The sequence below is a fragment of the Camelus dromedarius genome, chromosome 10 (assembly GCF_036321535.1).
Source record: "Camelus dromedarius isolate mCamDro1 chromosome 10, mCamDro1.pat, whole genome shotgun sequence".
Taxonomy (NCBI): Eukaryota; Metazoa; Chordata; class Mammalia; order Artiodactyla; family Camelidae; genus Camelus; species Camelus dromedarius.
The window spans coordinates 74,118,679-74,136,604 of record NC_087445.1 but is presented as its reverse complement, the minus strand read 5'-3'; the positions used below and the strand labels follow the sequence as shown (position 1 = coordinate 74,136,604).

Sequence of the window (17,926 nt, the reverse complement as noted above, 5' to 3'; positions counted from 1 at the left end):
AACTGACAGTTGAGTGAATGACAGAAATTCTGGGAAGCTGCTGGAAAGACTGAATATGAAATTCCTGCAAGGGGGCCTCGGGGACCTGGGGAGCAGGGAGGCTTCTGGGGAGCTGGCAAGGGTGATGAGGATGAAGGCGATTAACTAAACCACAGCCCCAAAGAGGAGGGTCTGGGGCTGGAGGGGGCTGGGTTACCACCCCCAAGCCTTGCACTCAAAGGGGCCAGCTAAGCCAAGACTTCTCAAAAGGAGCGAATCACCCCCCTAGAAGCATGACTGTTTGGAATTCATATGGTAATTTTAAAATATCATTTACTTTCCTTCTATTTATTCTGTGTATGACAGTTAGGATGTTATTGGTTTTAAAATTGTGTCTAGGTGGGTTATATCTGCGAATTCCATTTCCAGATAGTAAAAGGGGTGTTAAACAGGGAAGGTCTATTCTAAAACTGGGCACTGAGGATGCCTGTCTAGGCACAGACAGGCATGGAGGAGGCAGGAGAGAAGGGGCTGAGCCCACGAGGAGGAGAAAGTACATTAAGGAAGGAGGGAGGGACCAGGAACAGTCAGGCGACCCTCAGGGCAATCACCCAGTGACGCGAAGTGGTGAGAAATCTCCCTTGAAGCTGTGTGGGGACTTAAGCCGTTGGACAGAGTTTAGAAACCAGGCCTCCTCTGGGTGCAATGCCTCCGATGACCAGCAGGAGGAACTGGCCCTGAGGAATCCTGGCGTGGCCCCCCGCGGGCGCCAGCAGCAGGTTGGCTGGCACCAACCAAGGGTTTTCTAGGGTCCAGCCTCCTGGAAGAGGTAGGCTCTGCCATAGTGTGACCACACTAGGTTCTCGGTTGCTTTGTCGCCAGACCAAGCACCTGTCCCTCAGAGCTGTCCATCCTCAGGTCCCTCACCTGTTCAGCCCCTGCCTCTGTTCTCAGCAACCACTCCTGCTGCCCTTGCGGGTTATATGATCTTGGGCAAGTGTCTCGACCTCTCTGAGCCTCAGACCCCTTTGTGGTAAGACGGGGACACTGTGAGGACTCAACGAGGTGATGCAAGAAAGAGCCCCGGGGGCCTAGCTGGCTTTGGGGGTCGGGGTTGGGGTTGTCCCTGTCATTACTGACCGGAAGGGCTGGGGCTTTGGCCGCTGGCCCCGATGCGCAGAGCAGTCAGATTGGCGAGCAGCCGCTGGAAGTGGAAGGGGGGCAGCGGAGGGTCCGCGTCTTCGGAGGTCTCCTGCAACCTGGCAGAGGGAGGGGTCAAAGCAGACCGGGGGCCGAGGGCAGGTGGTGCCCAGAGTCCTCCAGCAGGAGTGGGGAGGGCAGGAGCCCCCAGACTACAGGGGACTCGAGCGTGCCTGGACCTCAGGGACCACTCTGTCTCCCTTAGGACAGAGCAGGACACTTACTGGAACCCGAGCTGGACCTCCCCCACCTGCCCGGCATCCTGGGGGCCGGACGAGCTGGAGGGCTGCAGAGTCAGGGCCAGGCGTGCCCCTTCCAACCGCAGCTGCACGGGGGGCGGGGAGCCCCCGGGAGGGGCCCGGAAGGTCAGAGTGAGGAGCTGCCTGTAGCTGAACCGCTGGTCTCCCAGGAACTTCTCTGAAGACAAGAGAAGAGGTTTTGATCGTCTTCACTTAATTAGCTTGACTTTACATGTCTATATTGATTTTATCGGCAATTAAACCTTCAAAAGATAAAACCACAGCAAGGAGGAAACCAAAGTGTCTCGGCATGGCCCCGCACACCCTCAGATGTGGAGGGTGCCCGCCCACACCTGGCTGGCTCAGCGGCCGCCCTGCAGCCACACGGCGCCCCACGCCCGGTTTAACGCTCTGCGCTCACTATCTTGACATTCTTATTACTTTTCTCTTTGAACTTGAGTTTCATCGGCGAAGTGTGATGGGACGAGGGGGGCTGTGTGGGAGCAGGGGAGATGCACACAGTACACACGGCGATGGTGCCTGCCTGTTTACACAGCACTCACGATGCCCGGGGAGCACGGAATTCCTGGGGGACCCGCACGCGGGGGAATTTAGTGAGGCTCAAAGCAGGACAAGGTAAGTGTGTCACCTGCGTGACTAAGCAGGGGCGCTGACAGCCCCCACGGGCTACCCTCTGCCCGGGAGTCTGAGCTCGCTTCCAGCTGAGACCAATGAGCCCTAATATAGCTGTTCGTACTCTTTCTCTGCTTGAACCAAGTGCTTCTGTGGAAAATCATGACACAGAAAGAAAGCGAACAACAGACACCCCATCGTTCCTTCCCCTAGTCCTCCTGTACTCAAACGGGAGTGTGTGGGGCAAGAAGGGAAATAAAACCGTTTGCGTTCACCACCTGCCTCACCCAGCATCCAGCAGGGAACCCAGCAGACACTTCTTGAGTGAATAACCCCTGTCTCTTAAATGTGTCTACAAAGCAGCCACCGAATAGAGCGTGTTTTCTGCTCTCAGGCATCTGAACTTGGAACACCTGCCCTAGGGCGAGCCCAAGGACTCTCTGCTTCCTGACTGCAGGGGGGGGCTGCGTCCACAGAGCTCCTCAGCTGTCTGTGCACCATCCCACCCACCCCTCTTGCAGAGGGAGGGAAAGGGCAGGACTGGGTCGGGGACGCCATGGACCCCAAATCTGGCCGCAGTAGAACTAAGAATGGACTCCAGGCTCCCGGTCCGATGCAGTCTCCAGGAGACCAAAGTTGCCCTCGTTGGCGGGGGGTGGTTCAGAATAATCGAGAACTTCTTGCTTCTACAGGAATACCAGGGCCCTGGGCAGGGCAGCCCGGTGGGGCGAGAGGCTGATGGGAAATGCACAAGGATTGTCTGGGGTGTGACAGTGGCCTGCAGGAGCCCTGGGTGGTAAGGCTGTGGTCAGGAAGGGCGGTGTGTGTAGGGGGGCAGGCTCCAGCAGATGCTGTGGGGCACATGGTTGGCAGAAAAACAGCCCCCAAAGGTGTCCATGTCCCGATCCCCAGAATCTGTGACTGCGTTAAGTGTCATGGCACGGGTAATTAAGGTTGTTAATCAGCAGACCTTAAAGTAGAGAGATTATCTTGGATTATCCGCTGGGCCCCAGGTAACCGCAAGGATCCTTAAGGAGGAAGAGGAAGGCGGAAGAGCTGGTGTCAGAGATGCAGTATGAGAAAGACTTGCCCAGCCTCGAAGGAGGAGGAAGGGGCCGTGAGCAGGGGGATGCAGGCAGCCTCGGGAAGCTGGAAAAACAAAGGGGACCAATTTTCCCCTAGAGCCTCCAGAAGGAACACGGCCCAGCTGACACCTTGATTTCAGCCCAGTAAGACGCTTCTGGCCTCCAGAGAACACTGAGAGAACACATTTGTGTTGGTTTTAGCCACTAAGTTGGTGGTAATTTGTCACAATGGCTACAGGAAATGAGCGCGGGCAGTCCTGCCCCTGCCCGTGCTGGGAGGTACCTGGTGCTGTGAGCTCCTCCTCCTCGTCTGGGTTCAGAAAGAGCCCCCTCGGGCTCCATCGTGCAGGATGCTCTGGGTCCCCCATGCTTCCGGCCCGCCAGCCCTCGGCTCCTAGATGGCAGACACATACAGGCCCCTGTGAGGCCCTGGAGAGTGGACTCTGCCCCCTCCCACTTCCCACCATTCCCTGGGTCCCAAGGATGGCCTCCAGAGGCCTGAGTGCAGCTGAAACAGTGGGGCCCAGAGAGGGGAGAGACAGTCCTAGGGACAGGCCCCTGGGGATGAGAGCCGGCTGGTGCTAGCAAATCCTCCAAGCCCAGAGCCAGGGAGCTCAGATCCCCAGCGCAGATCAGGATGGGGGTCTCAGGGTGGGAGGTGACCCCAGGAGAAGCTGGAAGACTCAGGGACCCTGCTCTGCTGGGGCCTGGTGAGACCTCTGGGCCTCCGTTGCCCCTCTGGCAGGCTCTGAGCACACCACGAGGACACATCCAGAGACACCTATTGTGGGCCATCTCTGGTAAGACTGGACTTGATCTCGCCTTCAAGTCTTCAGAGAACTTCCTTGCTCATGACCTCACCACTCCGTCCTTTGAGGTGTGTGTGCATGAGCCCCACTGCACCCAAGGAGGCTGCTGGTTAGATAGTGGCCAGGCCAGGTTGGGAACCCAGGCCTTGTCCCCAGGCCCAGTTCAGTCCACCCTCCCTCTGGTGACGGTGTACCATACACCCAGCACAATCTGGCACAGAGCAAGTGACCTCCAGGGGGCGCTCTCCAGGGAGCAGCTGGGGAACGGGGTGGAGGCCCAACACCCGGGGCACCCCAGGGGTGAGGAGGGAGTGATGAAGAACGGGAAAGAGGTCAGAAAAGGGGGGTCTGGGGCTCCTCAGTGCCAGATTAGGGACTGTCCCTTGCTGGCTGTGTGACCCTGGGCAAGTTACTTAACCTCTCTGAAGCCAGTTCCTCATCTGCAGAAGAGGGGCAATGAGGTACTATGGCCCTGTAGCAGTTCCCAAAGTTGGTTTGAATATCCTGGGAGATTCCTAAGACTCTTTCAGGAGACTATGAGGTCAAACTATCTTCTTCATAACACTAAAATGTCATTTGCATTTTTCATTTTCTTTCTCACAGTGAGAACATTCCAGAAGCTGCAAGAGGTATGATGTTACAACAGATTAAATGGCAGAAACTGTGGTAAGAATCAACTGACTTCTATTAATCTTACAGAGACGTGCAAAGATGTAAAATGAGCAGCAGTCTTTTCACAAAACTTTTTTGCCTTTTAAAAAGATAGTTGTTTTTCACGGGTGGATGCTATATTTTGTTGTAAGTTTACTCTGGTCATTTTAAAATAAAGTAATACACAGATATCTTTCTGTTTTAATTTCTAATACAGAAAATATACAGACAAGCAACCCACATGAATAAAAGCCCTTTGAGGGCCTCAATTTTCAAGAGCAGAAAAGCATCCAGAGACCAAAAAGTTTGAGAACTAAAAAAAAATTTTTTAAATAAAAAGTTTGAGAACAGCCGGCCGAGGGTGTTTGTGAGATAACGTGAGATGCTGACTGAATCGCCAAACCAAGGGCCTGGCTCAGAGTGAGAAAGGATCATGATGTTGTTCTAAGGGCCGTCTGACACTGACATCCTAGCCTCGCTGCCAGGTGACCACAACGCTGTTCCCCCATCCAAGCCCTTCTCCGTCCTGCTTTCTGCGTGGTGTCCAGCAGAGGGTGCACTGCCTCCTCCATCTGGGGCGTCCCAGAGCCAGCCCTGAGGGTCTCTCTCCCTGGGGGAGATGAGGGGCGGGGAGGCTCAGTGGGGAGAGGCAGGGACCCACGTAAGCTACGGCTGAATGCAAGGTTCAGAGCGCCACACACAGTGCCTGGTGTACACAGGTGCTGGATAAACAGGGGCCAGGGGATTGAGCCTGGATCCCAGGCACTGAGGTCCGCCAAGGAGGCCAGTCTTGACAAAGTGATTGGAAGTTCCCCCAGGGGCTCCAAAGGCTGCCACATACCCCAGCCCCCACCCCTGCTGGAGGCTGAGGAAGGAGACACGGGCTGGGAGGGAGCCAAGGGGTGCAGGGAGATGCTGGGTTGTGCTGAGGGACACAGAGGGGCCCGTGGGAGACACGCGGGCTGGGGGCCTGAGGCTGCCCCCACCTTTCCACACTCTCCCCCTCCAGCATCGCAGGACCTCCCCAGAGCAGGACCGCCTGCCCCCCCTGGGCTGGGAGCAGACCCCGCGGAGGTGGCTGCGGGGGGAGGTACCTCTTACCCTGGCGGAAGTTGGAGAGGATGTAGTGCGCCCGGAACTGGGCAGCGGCCGCACACACCTTGGAGTGGCCGTAGCAGAAGCAGCTGCTGCAGCCGGCTGGGTTATGGGGCTGCAAATTAAATGTGCCCGGGCGACATCTGAAATGGAGGTAGGACATGCCCATGAGGTCAAATGAACCGGCCAGGTTCAGAGGATCCTAGCTAGGCTAATGCGAGCTCAGAATAACTGGGGATTTTTTTTTTTTTTTAATTTCAGCTTTACAGAAGAGTTGCAGAGATTGTAGAGAGACTTCCCACAGCCTCTCCGCCCAGCTTTTCCTATGTTAAGATCTGACATTACCAGGGGACGTTTGTCAAAACCAAGAAATTAACATCGGTTACTGTTATTTACTAAACCCCAGGCTTTATTAAGATTTCTCCCCTTTTCCCACGAATGTCTGCTTTCTGCTCCAGGATCAGGACATGGCGTTGCATTTCGACGTGACCCTCATCTCCTCTCATCTGTAACAGCTTCTCGGTCTTTCCTTGCTTTTTACAACCTTGACACTTTGGGCGGGACTGGTCAGGTATTTTGCAGAATGTTCTCCATTTGGGTTTGTCTGATGTTTTTTTATGATCAGACTGGGGCTATGGGTTTTGGGACAAAACAGAGGTGAAGTGTCCCTCTTGTCACAACACATTGGGGTAAATGATACCCACGTGATGTCACTGGCGACGTTAACCTTCACCACTTGGTGAAGGCGCTGCCTGCCAGGTTTCTCCACTGCGCAACTGCCATATTCTAGTCACTGGAAGCAAGTCACTGAATTCAGCCCACAGTCGAGTGGAAGGGAATTAAGCGCCACCTCTGGGAGGAGGGGGTAATCAAAGAATTGCCCACACATGTTGAAACCATCAGTCACTAGCAAATATTTTGAGGGAGATACTTGGGGGCTATGCAAATATCCTGTTTCTCCCACAAATCCTGCCCACACATTTCAGTCCTCACCAGAGGCTCTTGCCTACAGCAGTTGTTCCTCTGATATTCCAACAGTGATTTTATACTTCCCTCGTTCCGTCCACGTTTATAATTTGGAATTCTTCTGTAAGGAAGATTTGTCCCTTCGTCCCTGTATTTATTTATTCACTCATCTATTTATATCTGTGTGGACCCAGATATTTATTTTATCCTTTGGCTTATAATCCAATACTGTCTTTTAAAATTTTGTTCCAGTTTGGGGAACTCTTTCAGGCTGGCGTTCATGTCCTTTTGACACGGACCCCCATGCTGGCTTGGGGTTTTGGGGGGGTTTGTTTTTGTCTGGTTTTGTTTTAAGCACACCCCTGCTTTCTGGCACTATGAGATGCTCCAGGCTCATCTTGATGTTTTTCCTGCCTCAGAATCAGCCATTTCTCCAAGGAGCCCTGGAGAGGCCTTTTACAAACACAGATTCCTGGTTTGCACCCCAGTGTGTAAGGGGTGGGGAACTCCACTCGAGCTGGCCCAGGTGGAGGAATCCAACTCATGAGACGCTCTGACAATGCCCCAACGCCCGGCCAGCTCCGACAAATACATCTCACCCAGCCCTCCCATTTCACAGCTGGGCAAACTGAGGCTCCATGGAGGATCTCCCTCAAGACTCGATGCAGTGGAGCAGAGCTAGCGGGATATAACCCCCCAACTCCACTCTTCCTCCTCACTTGGGGGTCCCAGAGGAGGAAGACTGAGCAGACCACATGCAGACAAGATGAGGAGGTGGCCTGGGGCCGGCCAAGGTGAGACTCAAGGTCAGGATTCTTCCTGAACCAGAACAGGCCTCACACAGTCTGGCAAGAGTCGAGCCCACAAAATGATGCCGTGTCAGGTTCTCCAACACACAGCCCATGGCCAGAGGATGAGGAGCCCCTGGCACACCCTGCACAGGCCACAAAGGCTTCAGAGGTCAGGGACGAAGCCAGGAAGAAATGATAGCATGCGCCCAAGGAGGTAAACCCACATTTGCTGGCAGCCCACTGCTGGAGCTGGGAGGCCCCATAACACAAGGAGGAGGAAGTTTAGGGAAAAGTCTTTCTGCCTCGTTGAGCTTTAGACGCTCCAAGACAGGATGGCAAGGATGGCAAACAGGCCTGAATCTCAGCTCAACTGGTAGGAGCTTCTTGGAGCAGGGTGTAGAGAAGGATTCTAAGGTTATAGTAGGGCTCACAATAAAGACTGCTGTGCTCCATTAGTGATGTCTGCTTTGGGTGTGAGATGGAAGGGTTGTGATAGTGCTCCATTAGTTATGTCTGCCCTGGGTGTGGGATGGGCGGGCTGTGGTACAAGTAACCACATATTTGCTACGTCTGGATTAGACGATCTCTCCTATCCTTTCTAGCTCTTTCTTTTCAGGATTCTGAACCAGAAAAAAAAAAACCCGAAAGATGTATTTTCACAGCTTATGAACCATCAGTGGTGGTGGGTCAAAGTATAAATGGTGTCATAAAACTTTTACATAACTCCCTGGGTGTCAGATCCATGGTGCTCCAGGAAGGGTGCCAGGTGGTGGGGTTGCCCAAGTCTGTGAGGACCATGCCCCCTGCTCCTCCCACCATCACAAGCCCAGAGGCACTTCCAGCAGGCTTACTGGATCGGTTCACCAACCTGTCACATAAGTTGCCTTCCACATTCTGTTTGCAGGGGCAGCGCCCACTGTGGGGGTCACATGTGCCCAGGCTGCCTGCGGGATTGCAGGTACAGGGTCTGCCAAAGAGACGGGATGAGAGGAAGGTGTCCAGTGAGCATCTCCAGAGTGGAAATAGCCCATCTTCCTTGGAAGGAATCTATCCTTCCCCGGGAACAGGAGGAAGGCAGACCCAAGAGCCTGTCCTCCAGCTTTACTGTTCCCACTGAGTGAAGGAAGTGACCCATCCACTCACCTGAATAGTAAGTCATCTGCCTACCCACCCACTTATCCATCCATCCGTCTGTCCCTCCATCCACTCATTCATCCATCTGTGCATCCTTCCGTCCACTGATCCATTTATTCATTCTGTCATCCTTCTATCCATCACCCACCCACATACCTATTCACTCACTCATCCATGCATCTTTCCATCCACCCACCCTTCCATCTACCCACCCATCCATCCACCATCTGACAAGACGTGGTTCCTGTCTTCACAGAGCATGATCCAGTGAGGACAGAGAGCAAACAGGGAGATGCTGTACTTTGATCAGTGCTACGGGAGAGAGTGTACAAGAGGCTGTGGCAGCACCGGGAGGTCCCTAGAGTGGGGACGAGGGCACAGGGAGGAAGGAAGACTTGCTGGGGGAGTAGTACCTTGGCTGAGAACTGAAGAATGAATAGGACTTTGTTCACACACAGGCAGGGGGACATGGCAGGTTGAGGGAAAGGAGAATGCTCTGGAGTAGGCGGGATGGCATGTGCAAAGGCCCAGAGGCCAGAGAGACCCTGGAAAAGCATCCAGGTCTCCACTTAATGACCAATTTTGTGCTTCGAACCACTGTTTCATGAGGGATCTGAGAACTTCCCACACCTCCCAAGTGCATTTCCACTGCTTTTCAAACATACAAGGAGATTGCTGCAATTAACCAAAACCAAGTTCATTTAAAAGTGCTTCTGAATTTATAATGGCTTTTTTTTTTTGGTTATTGCGTATTTTCTTAATCAAGTGACAGTAATGTGTTAGACGTTGCCTCTGAGGTCCAGCTCCCGGTAGCCCCCTGCCCATCTCTCTCCCCTTGGATGCCCCACTGGCACTGCAGACTCAGCCTCTCTGCACTGTGCTCCCCTTGCCATGAGTGGCCTCCCTTCACCCACATGCCCAAAGCAGAACCCTGGATGTCAGCCTTCATCCCTTCTTCTGTCCACTCCCTAGTAACCACCTCCTGCCAACTCTGCTTTCCAAGGGATTCAGGAATTCATCCAGGTCTCTGCCTCTCCAGGGCCAAACCCGAGTGCCAGTGGCCACAAGCCTGCTGCAGCCTCTGCCCTGCCTCCAACCTCATCCCACTCTTGCTTCTCATCTGTCCACAGCTCCTCCTGAGGCCTCCGGGGCCCTGCCGGACCCTCTGCCTCTGCACCCCCTCCTGCCTGCACTCCCTATTCATCCTCCTGAGCTTCACCATGCACTAGCCTCAGGGCCTTTGCATGTGTTCTCCCCTGGCTGGAACACTTGCCCCTCCTTCCTCTCACCAGCCCTCCTGTGTCAGGTCTCACACTAGAACTCAGAGCCTCTTACAGGAGGCCTGTCCTTGACCCCCAAGACTCGCTGAACTTCTACGGGGCTCACACCCTGTCTCTTGCTCATCCTGTATGTCTGTCTGCCTCTCCAGGGACAGGATGTCTCTTGTATTCTCTTGGGATTGGGGCATGGTAGTTGCAGAATAAGAAAGTGCTGAATAGAGGGAGGAATGAAGGAATGAAGGGATGGAAGGAGGGAAGGAAAGAGGGACGGAAGGACAGCTAATATCCCTTCCCTCCTGCTTTCCATTGTTCTGTCCAAATCCACCACGTGCACCCCTGCTGGGCTGCCCACACCCGCTGCCCCCCCCTCACCTGCAGCCGCCCTCGCTGAGCGAGTGGAACCCAGACAGGCAGCGGTCACACTTCCAGCCTGTCACCGTGGGCTTGCAGACACAGGTGCCCGAGTCATCGCACTGGAGGCGCAGGGAGCCTGGGGAGGGAGGGCACAGGGCTGCAGGGGCCGGAACAGGGCAGGGGTGGGGGTTCGGGGTGGCAGGGCCCACTCACCTGCCGGGTGGCAGTCACACGGCTGGCATGGCGCCCATGGGTTCCAGCGATAGAAATTCTCCTGGCAGCGCTCACAGTGCGGCCCCGCTGTGTGGTCACGGCAGTGGAGGCAGCGCCCACCATGGCCCGAGCTACGGAAGAGCTCCCGGTCAAAGGTGCACTCCTCAGAGTGGCCACTGCAGTTGCAAGCTGTGGGCAGGAGACAGGGGAGGGTGTGTGTGAGAGGCTGTGACACAGGGTAGGAGGGGAGTCTGTGCCAATCAGCCTCCTTATGCTGAATGAGCAGGCAGATGAAGAAAGGTCAAGGGTGGAGTTCAGGCCTGGCTTGACCAGGGATCTGGAGACTCATTAACTGACCTTCCAAAACAGGACACTTTTAAGAACAAAGGGGGCACCATTAATAAATACATCCAAATACACGACCCTCCCAGGCAAGCCAGGATGTACAGTCATCTGGTCATGGATCAGACTGCCTACTTTGTGGAGTGGCAGTGTGGCTCCCTCCAAGATCTCCTTTGGGTCCTCTAAGCCACAACAGTGTGTGAATGTGATCCCAAGTGACCATGAGGTCACTCAGAAGCAAGCGGAGAATACAAGCCACCTTTCATTTACGCAGTAATACATTTTTAAAAACGTATGTACAAAGAATCATCTCTGTCTTGACTCCTGTGGTGAGCCCAGCGGGGGCTGGACCAGTGAACAGTACAAACCCAGCTCCTACACACAAGTGCCCACTGTTTGATGGCAGCGGCCAGGTGCAGCCAGTAAGTGAAAATCCTGCAGGTGTGATGGGAGAAGCAGGGTGGTTCCGGGAGGTAAAAGGAGGGCCCTACAGCTCTCCTGGGAGGATGGGACCAGCCTTCTTGGAGGAAGGCACAGCTAAGCTGAATCTAAAGGGTGAGCAGGAAGGAACTGGCAGGGAGAAGGAGGGGAGGGGAGGGGAGGGGAGTGGAGGGTCCCAAGCAGGAGATGAGAGGATAATTGTGCCCCAGCTAGAGAAGCAAGGCTTGCCTCATGTGGGGGTGGGGAGAGAGCATGTTATGTGATGGCCAGGGCAGAGGTGGGGACATCGTGCAGTGTGACAGGTCAAGGAGGGGTGCAGGGGGCAGCTATTGCGGTCGAGGTCAGATGAGCTTGATCCAGGGAGGCTGGGCAGCCGTGGTCTGTGGACTTCACCTTGAAGCAGGGGCACTGTGGGAGCGTTGCTAGGGAATGAACGTAATTGCATTTGCACTTAAAAGTTCTCTTGCTACAGGCGGAGGGGGTGCTGGGGGCTGGGAAGGCAGGGAGGAGGGGGCTTCCAGTGTTCAGACGAGGGGTGGTGGGCCTGGACCACGGTGTTGGTTGAGTAGAAGGACACAGATGGGTTGGAGGTAGGTGGGTGAGGTCAAAATCAGGGCCCAGGGGCTGCCTGGCCTCGGGGGTGGTGAAGGGTCAGGCACAAAGCCCCAGCTTCCAGGCTGGGGACTGGGAGGACAGAGATGTGACCACAGGGGTGAGGACGTGGCAGGAGAAGTAGTCTGGACTTTTGTGTCCCCACCATGGAGACAGCCCCAGACTCATAATGGGTGAGCCAGCCAGTGTCCTCACTCCCAGAGGACTTCCTGGTGGAGGCAGGCCAGCGAGGGCAGCAGAAACTCACTAGGGCCATGGTGGCCCCAGGAACCTCCTGCAGACAGTGCCAAGTTCCATGGAACAGGCTGTCCCTCCCCAGCCCAGCTCTAGATGCCAACAACCCAGGGCCAGGAGCACAGCGGGCCCAGAGGCCGAGCCATCAGGACGCCAGCACGTGGACACGTGCAGCAGCTAGCTGGTGGGGGCTGGTGCCCAGCGACAGCCGGCTACACGTGGCAGCCCGAAGCAAGCCCGATGACTGCTGGGGGAGACGAGGCAGGGCTTGGGGACACTGGGAAACTGGAGGTGGCACACCAGGCTGAAAGGCTCCCCCCCCCACACCCCATGCACGGCCCCCGTCCCTGGAGAAGGTATGTGCCGGCACCATCATCTCTGAGGTTAGGCAGCCCCAGCCACAACACATGGGGGCCGGGGCATCAAAGGGCTGCCTGGGGGATCTGGGGCAGCCTGGCTTTGATTAGCAGCTGCAGCTGGAGCAGTTGAAACAAAAGAATTAAGTCCGGGGTCCTGCCCAGCCCTCCTGCCATGGACGCCTCTGCTTGGGAGACTCGGTCTGGCTAGCTGTCTGTGGGGATGAGGACACACCATCAAATGCACTCCCCTCCAGCTCTCCCTCAGCTCCTCCTCATCCCCAACTCAGGGCCCAGGGCTGCCCCCAGGCCCACCCAGGAGCAGCCCCCCCCCCACCAGGGTTGGGGAGCTGGTTTCCCAGCCTGCACCGCTGGCCTCTGGCCCCCAAGGCCCCAAGACACTCACGCAGACACTCGTTGGCGGCCTCGGCTGTGCCCCGGGCCCACGGGCGATCCTGGAAGAAGGGCAGGCAGCGCTGGCAGTCCGCGCCCGTGGTGTTGTGCTGGCACCGGCAGGCCAGCCGGCCCTCCTCGTTGGGGCCACACTCGCTGGCGTGCCCGTTGCACTTGCATCTGGGAAAAGAACACGGCGGGGAGTGGGGGCTCTGGAAGCTGGCGTAGGTGCCGGCAGAGGAGGGGTTACTCACCAGGTGAGCCCCTGATTCTACTGCTCAGCTCTGAAGCGGCACTGGACACCTACTATGTGCCTGGGGCAACAGTACCAGAACGGACGGCACGGGGCTGTCCTGAGCTCTGTACACATGCTGTTGTGTCATCACACGCCCAGTATCAGCCCCATTTAACAGAAGGAGGGACTGAGGCACAGAGAGGTTGCCCGAGGCCACCGGGTGGTAACAGCAAAGTTCTTGATGCTGCGGCTGAAGGCTTCTGCCCTGGAGGAGCCTCACCCCGGGGGCGGAGAGGGACCTGGGGAGGAGTCACCTCAGTCTCCTGGGTAGAGGCTGAGCCAGCTCAGGACAGCGGGTGGAAGGTGGGGGCAGCCAGGGGGCCCACCTCAGGGCCCTCCTTTCTGTCTAAAGGGATGAGAAAGAGGTTGCTCCTTACACAGGACAGCCCCCAACTCGTCTCAAGACCCCTGGGAGCCTGTGCCTTTGAGGGCAGCCCTGGCCTGCCTCACCCACCCTCCCACAGGGTCAGGAGACTGGTGGAATCAGGCAGGAACAAGGGTGCTCGGGCAGGGGCAGGGGCACACAGCATGCTCGGCTGAATTTGAACCCTGTGGGGCTGTCACCCCTGTCCCGAGTAGCCAGATTGAGCCACTCAGAGGATGGCCACAGATTCTAGCTCCCAACCCTCCTCTCTACCAGCCCCCAGCTGAGCCATTAGCTCACATCATCTCTCTGGAGCAAGAGGGGCCGTAACTATCCCCATTTTACAGATGAGGAAACTGAGGCCATGAAGTGACGGATGCTAAGTGGCAGAACCAGAAGCTGAACCCCATTCTCTCCTACTCCACACAGACCCCAAGCTCCTAGACACTCCTCTATGGACACTTGGTGGCCCACCGGAAACTGTGTTCCCGGCCCTGTCCTAAGTGGGTGTTAGAATCTCCGACCACTGCCAATCTCTACTCTGGGGACACAGGGCTTGGGAAGGGCTCAGGGCATCGTTTCCTTGCCAGGCCTCCCTGGGAGCTCAGGGTGGGCAGGCATTGCCGCAGCATCCCTGCAGGGGTGAGGCAGGCACCAGGCAGGCTTGGGAGACAGCGGTCACCGGTCTCGGGACAAGGGACCGCCCACGTCCCCGAGGGAATGCTGCAAACACCTCCCTCCTTCACAAAGTCCTCTGACCCCAAAAGAGGGACTGAAGGGTGGCCTGGCTCTGGCAGCTGGGCCCGGGTGTTCTCTGTCCCGAAGCCCTCTGACAGCAGGTACTGGAGCTCAGCGCCCTCCACCAGCCTTGGAGAGGCCCTCCTGCTGGACACTTTGACCTGAATCAAGTGTGGGAGTGGCGGGGGCAGAGGGGCAGCAGAGGGGCCCTCACAGACACCCTCATTTCCCCTTCACTCCCGAGCCCCCACCCCCCGAGGGCGCAGATCCTCTGAGTGCAGGCAGTGGGGCGCGAGTTCCCTTCCCAGACGGCTCCACCCCTCTGAACACCACCCCAGCATCCCTGAATCCTGGAAGCCAGTTGCTTCCTACCTCCATGGGCCACCACTCCCAGGTTGAGCTGACTTCCTGTCCTAAATAACTGTGGGCCCACCCCTCTCCCATCCCCGCACCCGCTCTGCCTAACCAGCTTCTTCCCTCCCCTCCTTCTGCCCTCTTGCAATGTCAGGGGTTGGGGTGTTTCAGAAACCCCACCCTGTTAACTACCCTGGGCAAGTTCTTCACAGCTTCCTGCTGACTACAAAGACCTGGTCTGCGGTCCTGACAACCTTCTGTCTCAGTGACCCCGTCCCAGCCACAGGGCCGTCTCCTCATTCCTCAGGCCCAGATCTCGCACACGCTCATCCCCTGCTTCCTCCAGCCTCGCGGGGACCCTCTTTGAGGGGCGGTCTCTCTGATCACCAGCACACCCTGCCCAAGCCTCCGGTCCGTGTTACCCTGGGGCGTGTGACATGATCACTGGGGACGGATCTGATTACTGTCGGCCTAGGGCAGGAATACACGTCTCCTCTCTCCTTTCCAAGAAAAAGCCCAATGATGCGGGGAAGGTATAGCTTGGTGGCAGAGTGTGTGCTTAGCATGCCAGAGGTCCGGGGTTCAATCCCCAGTACCTTTATTAATAAATAAGTAAATAAATAAATAAACCTAATTATCACTCCCCAAAATAAAACCAAAATAAATTAAAAAAAAAAAAGGCACCCAATAAACATTTATGTTGAAGACCTCCCTCATCCCACGATGCTTAAACAGACAAGCTACTGCACTGACCAAAGTCAGAGGAGCACGTGGGCCAAGGCCGGGGGTCCCGACGGCACAGCCGGACGTTCCCCATGTGAGAAAGAGGGCGGAAACGTCACGCCTGCTCCCTCGGTGACCTCTCCAGGTCCTTGGCCGTGGAGCAGCCTGAACCAGTCATCCGGTGCCAAGAGGCCTCAAAGCCTTACTAAAAATGTTTGGGAAGCCCTGCTATGCCCAAGTTCGTGAGGAGACCTGGGGAAGAACAGAGTTGATGGGCTTCATCAGCTATAAGCTCCCAAGAGCTGGTAAAAGAAGTTAAGCTTTGAAAGCCCAGGGTCCTGCACCTGCTCGTGGCCACCAGGAACCAGCTTTGCTTGGCTCATGTCCCATGGATCATGGGTCCAGCTGGAAATTTAAAGCGTGCTATGTGTGTTAGACCAGAGAGTGGAATGCTGCTGCAAACGTGCCCACGTGCGGGAATGAATGTACCTGTTAGATGCGAAAGAAAGGAAAAAAGGGGGGAGGGACCCCCCCCAGGCGGAAGGGACTGCAGGCACAAAGGGCTGGCATCTCCCACCAATGAGGGGGTGGATGGGGGGGTGGCGGAAACACAGCTGATGCTGGAAAAGCAGGGGGACGGAGCTGGGAGGTGGGGTGCAGCTGGGTCACGAAGGCCTTGGATGGGGGGCCCAGGGCACCAGGCTCCTGCTCCCTCTCCCCTGGGGCACCAGAGGTGGCTTCTCGTGGCAGCCCCACGTGGCAGCCGCACCGTCCCGGGGCTGGGCCGCCGCCCGGCCTCCCGCCTACCTGCCGCCCACAGAGAAGTCCGACACGGCGTAGTAGTAGGACTGCAGCACCTTGGGGTCCTTGAAGATGTCGTCCCCGAACGTGTTGAGCCGGTCTAGGGAGATGAGGAGCTCAGTGCTGGTCACCCACTCCTGGGGGGGCAAGGCGGAGGGGGATCGCACCGACGGGCTCCTGCATGTTCACTCGCACCCTGCTCTGCCGGGAGGTCCGGCTTGCGGCCTGGGCGGGGGTGGGGGTCTCGCGGGACTCAGGAACGGGCCAAGCCCAGATAGATTCTGAGAACACAGCAGAAATAAGGAGCCCTTGCTCTCGGGTCCCTTCCTGGCCGTGCAACTTTGGGGAAGTTGCTCAAGGTCTTGGAGCCTCCATCTCCCCGTCTGTGAAATGGGACAAGAAGCCACGTCGACCCCAGGAGCGTGTCGGAGGCGGACGGCCAACGTCAGCGGCAGGGCGCGGGGTCCGGCATGTGCTCAGTAAGTGGTCAAGGTGCTGGGGGAAGGGCTGAAGCAGCCCATCTAAAGCCCCGTCACACAGGTCACCTGACTGCTCCCAGCGGCAAGTGCATCTGCTTTCTAGAGGTCAGCTGGGGGAGGAGTGTCCGGGCGCCCTCCCACCCTGCCCAGCCGGGCCAGGCCTGGGGCTGTCCCAGGAACACGGCCCCAGGGGAGCAGAGGCTCAGGACCCTGGTTCTCACCGCAGCCCCAGACCCGGGCTCTGCCTGGCACTCGATAAATCCGTGCTGATGGCCGAATGAGCCGCTTCCCTGTGAAGAGCTGGCGGGGCAGTGGGGGAGAGCCCACGGAAGGCTGGCATTTTCATCCGCCTGCTGTTATAATCAGAACTCCGGCTGAATGTTAATCAGCATTTTAATTTAGCCCAGGAACTCCTGGTTCAGCAATCAAGCCCATCAGGACAGAAAATGAACTCCTGGCCAAGTCTGCCTTCTTGCCCCAGCATGAGTCGGGCCGGCAGGCCTCTCCTATCCCCCTGGGCTCAGCAACCCCTGAGCCCGGCCGCCTGGGGCCCAGGGCCTCTGCCCGAGGATGCTTCAGCCGGGAAGGGGTCCAGCACCAGAAAACTTCAGTGGGAGCTTCAGCACTCAGCTGAGTTTGTAAGCCCCCACCCCTCCCGAATCACTTCCCAAATGTCAGTGTGCATTCAGAGATCTGGTTTAAATGCAGCTTCTGATCAGAGGTCTGGGGCGGGACCTGAGACTCTGCATTGCCGCACGTGCCATGTGGTGCTGATGCTGCTGGTTCCTGGCGCAGCCGGGGCACCAGGGCTAAGGCCAGGGGTGGGGCCCCAGCAGTGCATACTGTTGCTCTGAGAGTCTTCTTTCTCCCGAAAAAGTGCCCCCGGAGAACTCCACCCAGCTGCTGTCCAAGCTGGAAGGCGCGGCAGCTGACCCGCGTCGTGCAGTTATAACTCAGGTCCTCACAATAACCCCACGGGTCGGTGTCATTCTTGCCCACACTTTACAGATGAGTAGACTGAGGCTCAGCAAGGGTAAACATTCTGCTCCAAGTTGCATGGCTGGTGCACAGCAAAGCTGGGATTCGGGTCTATCTGACCCCCTCCCCCAGTCCCAGCTTTAGCCACCAGGCTGCCTGCCTCCCTGTATTTACCCCAATGCCCTCAACATATGGGGAAGCCCAGAGGGCAGTGACCTGCCCAGGTTCTCCAGCCCGAAGTGACCCTCCTCTGAGTTCCTGTATCTGCTTTGCAGCCTGTGACCTGCTCCATCAGTCTGCAAAGCTGATGGCAACAGAAACAGCAGCAAAATCTCCCTGAGACACCAGCAAGGGAGCAGGAGAGAGAAAGGGCATTTATTCGCTTAG

At 56.8% G+C, this 17,926-nt stretch overlaps 1 protein-coding gene across 1 annotated transcript in view; it reads right to left on the bottom strand.

The window, feature by feature from the left end:
- LAMC3 (laminin subunit gamma 3) overlaps positions 1 to 17,926 on the bottom strand; it is a 58,301-nt gene that overhangs the window by 23,610 nt on the left and 16,765 nt on the right. The window contains 9 exon segments of the mRNA XM_031450715.2: positions 1,120 to 1,238; positions 1,404 to 1,596; positions 3,420 to 3,530; positions 5,698 to 5,834; positions 8,317 to 8,415; positions 10,235 to 10,352; positions 10,430 to 10,618; positions 12,821 to 12,987; positions 16,089 to 16,219. Of these exon segments, the coding sequence (XP_031306575.2) occupies positions 1,120 to 1,238; positions 1,404 to 1,596; positions 3,420 to 3,530; positions 5,698 to 5,834; positions 8,317 to 8,415; positions 10,235 to 10,352; positions 10,430 to 10,618; positions 12,821 to 12,987; positions 16,089 to 16,219 (1,264 nt within the window).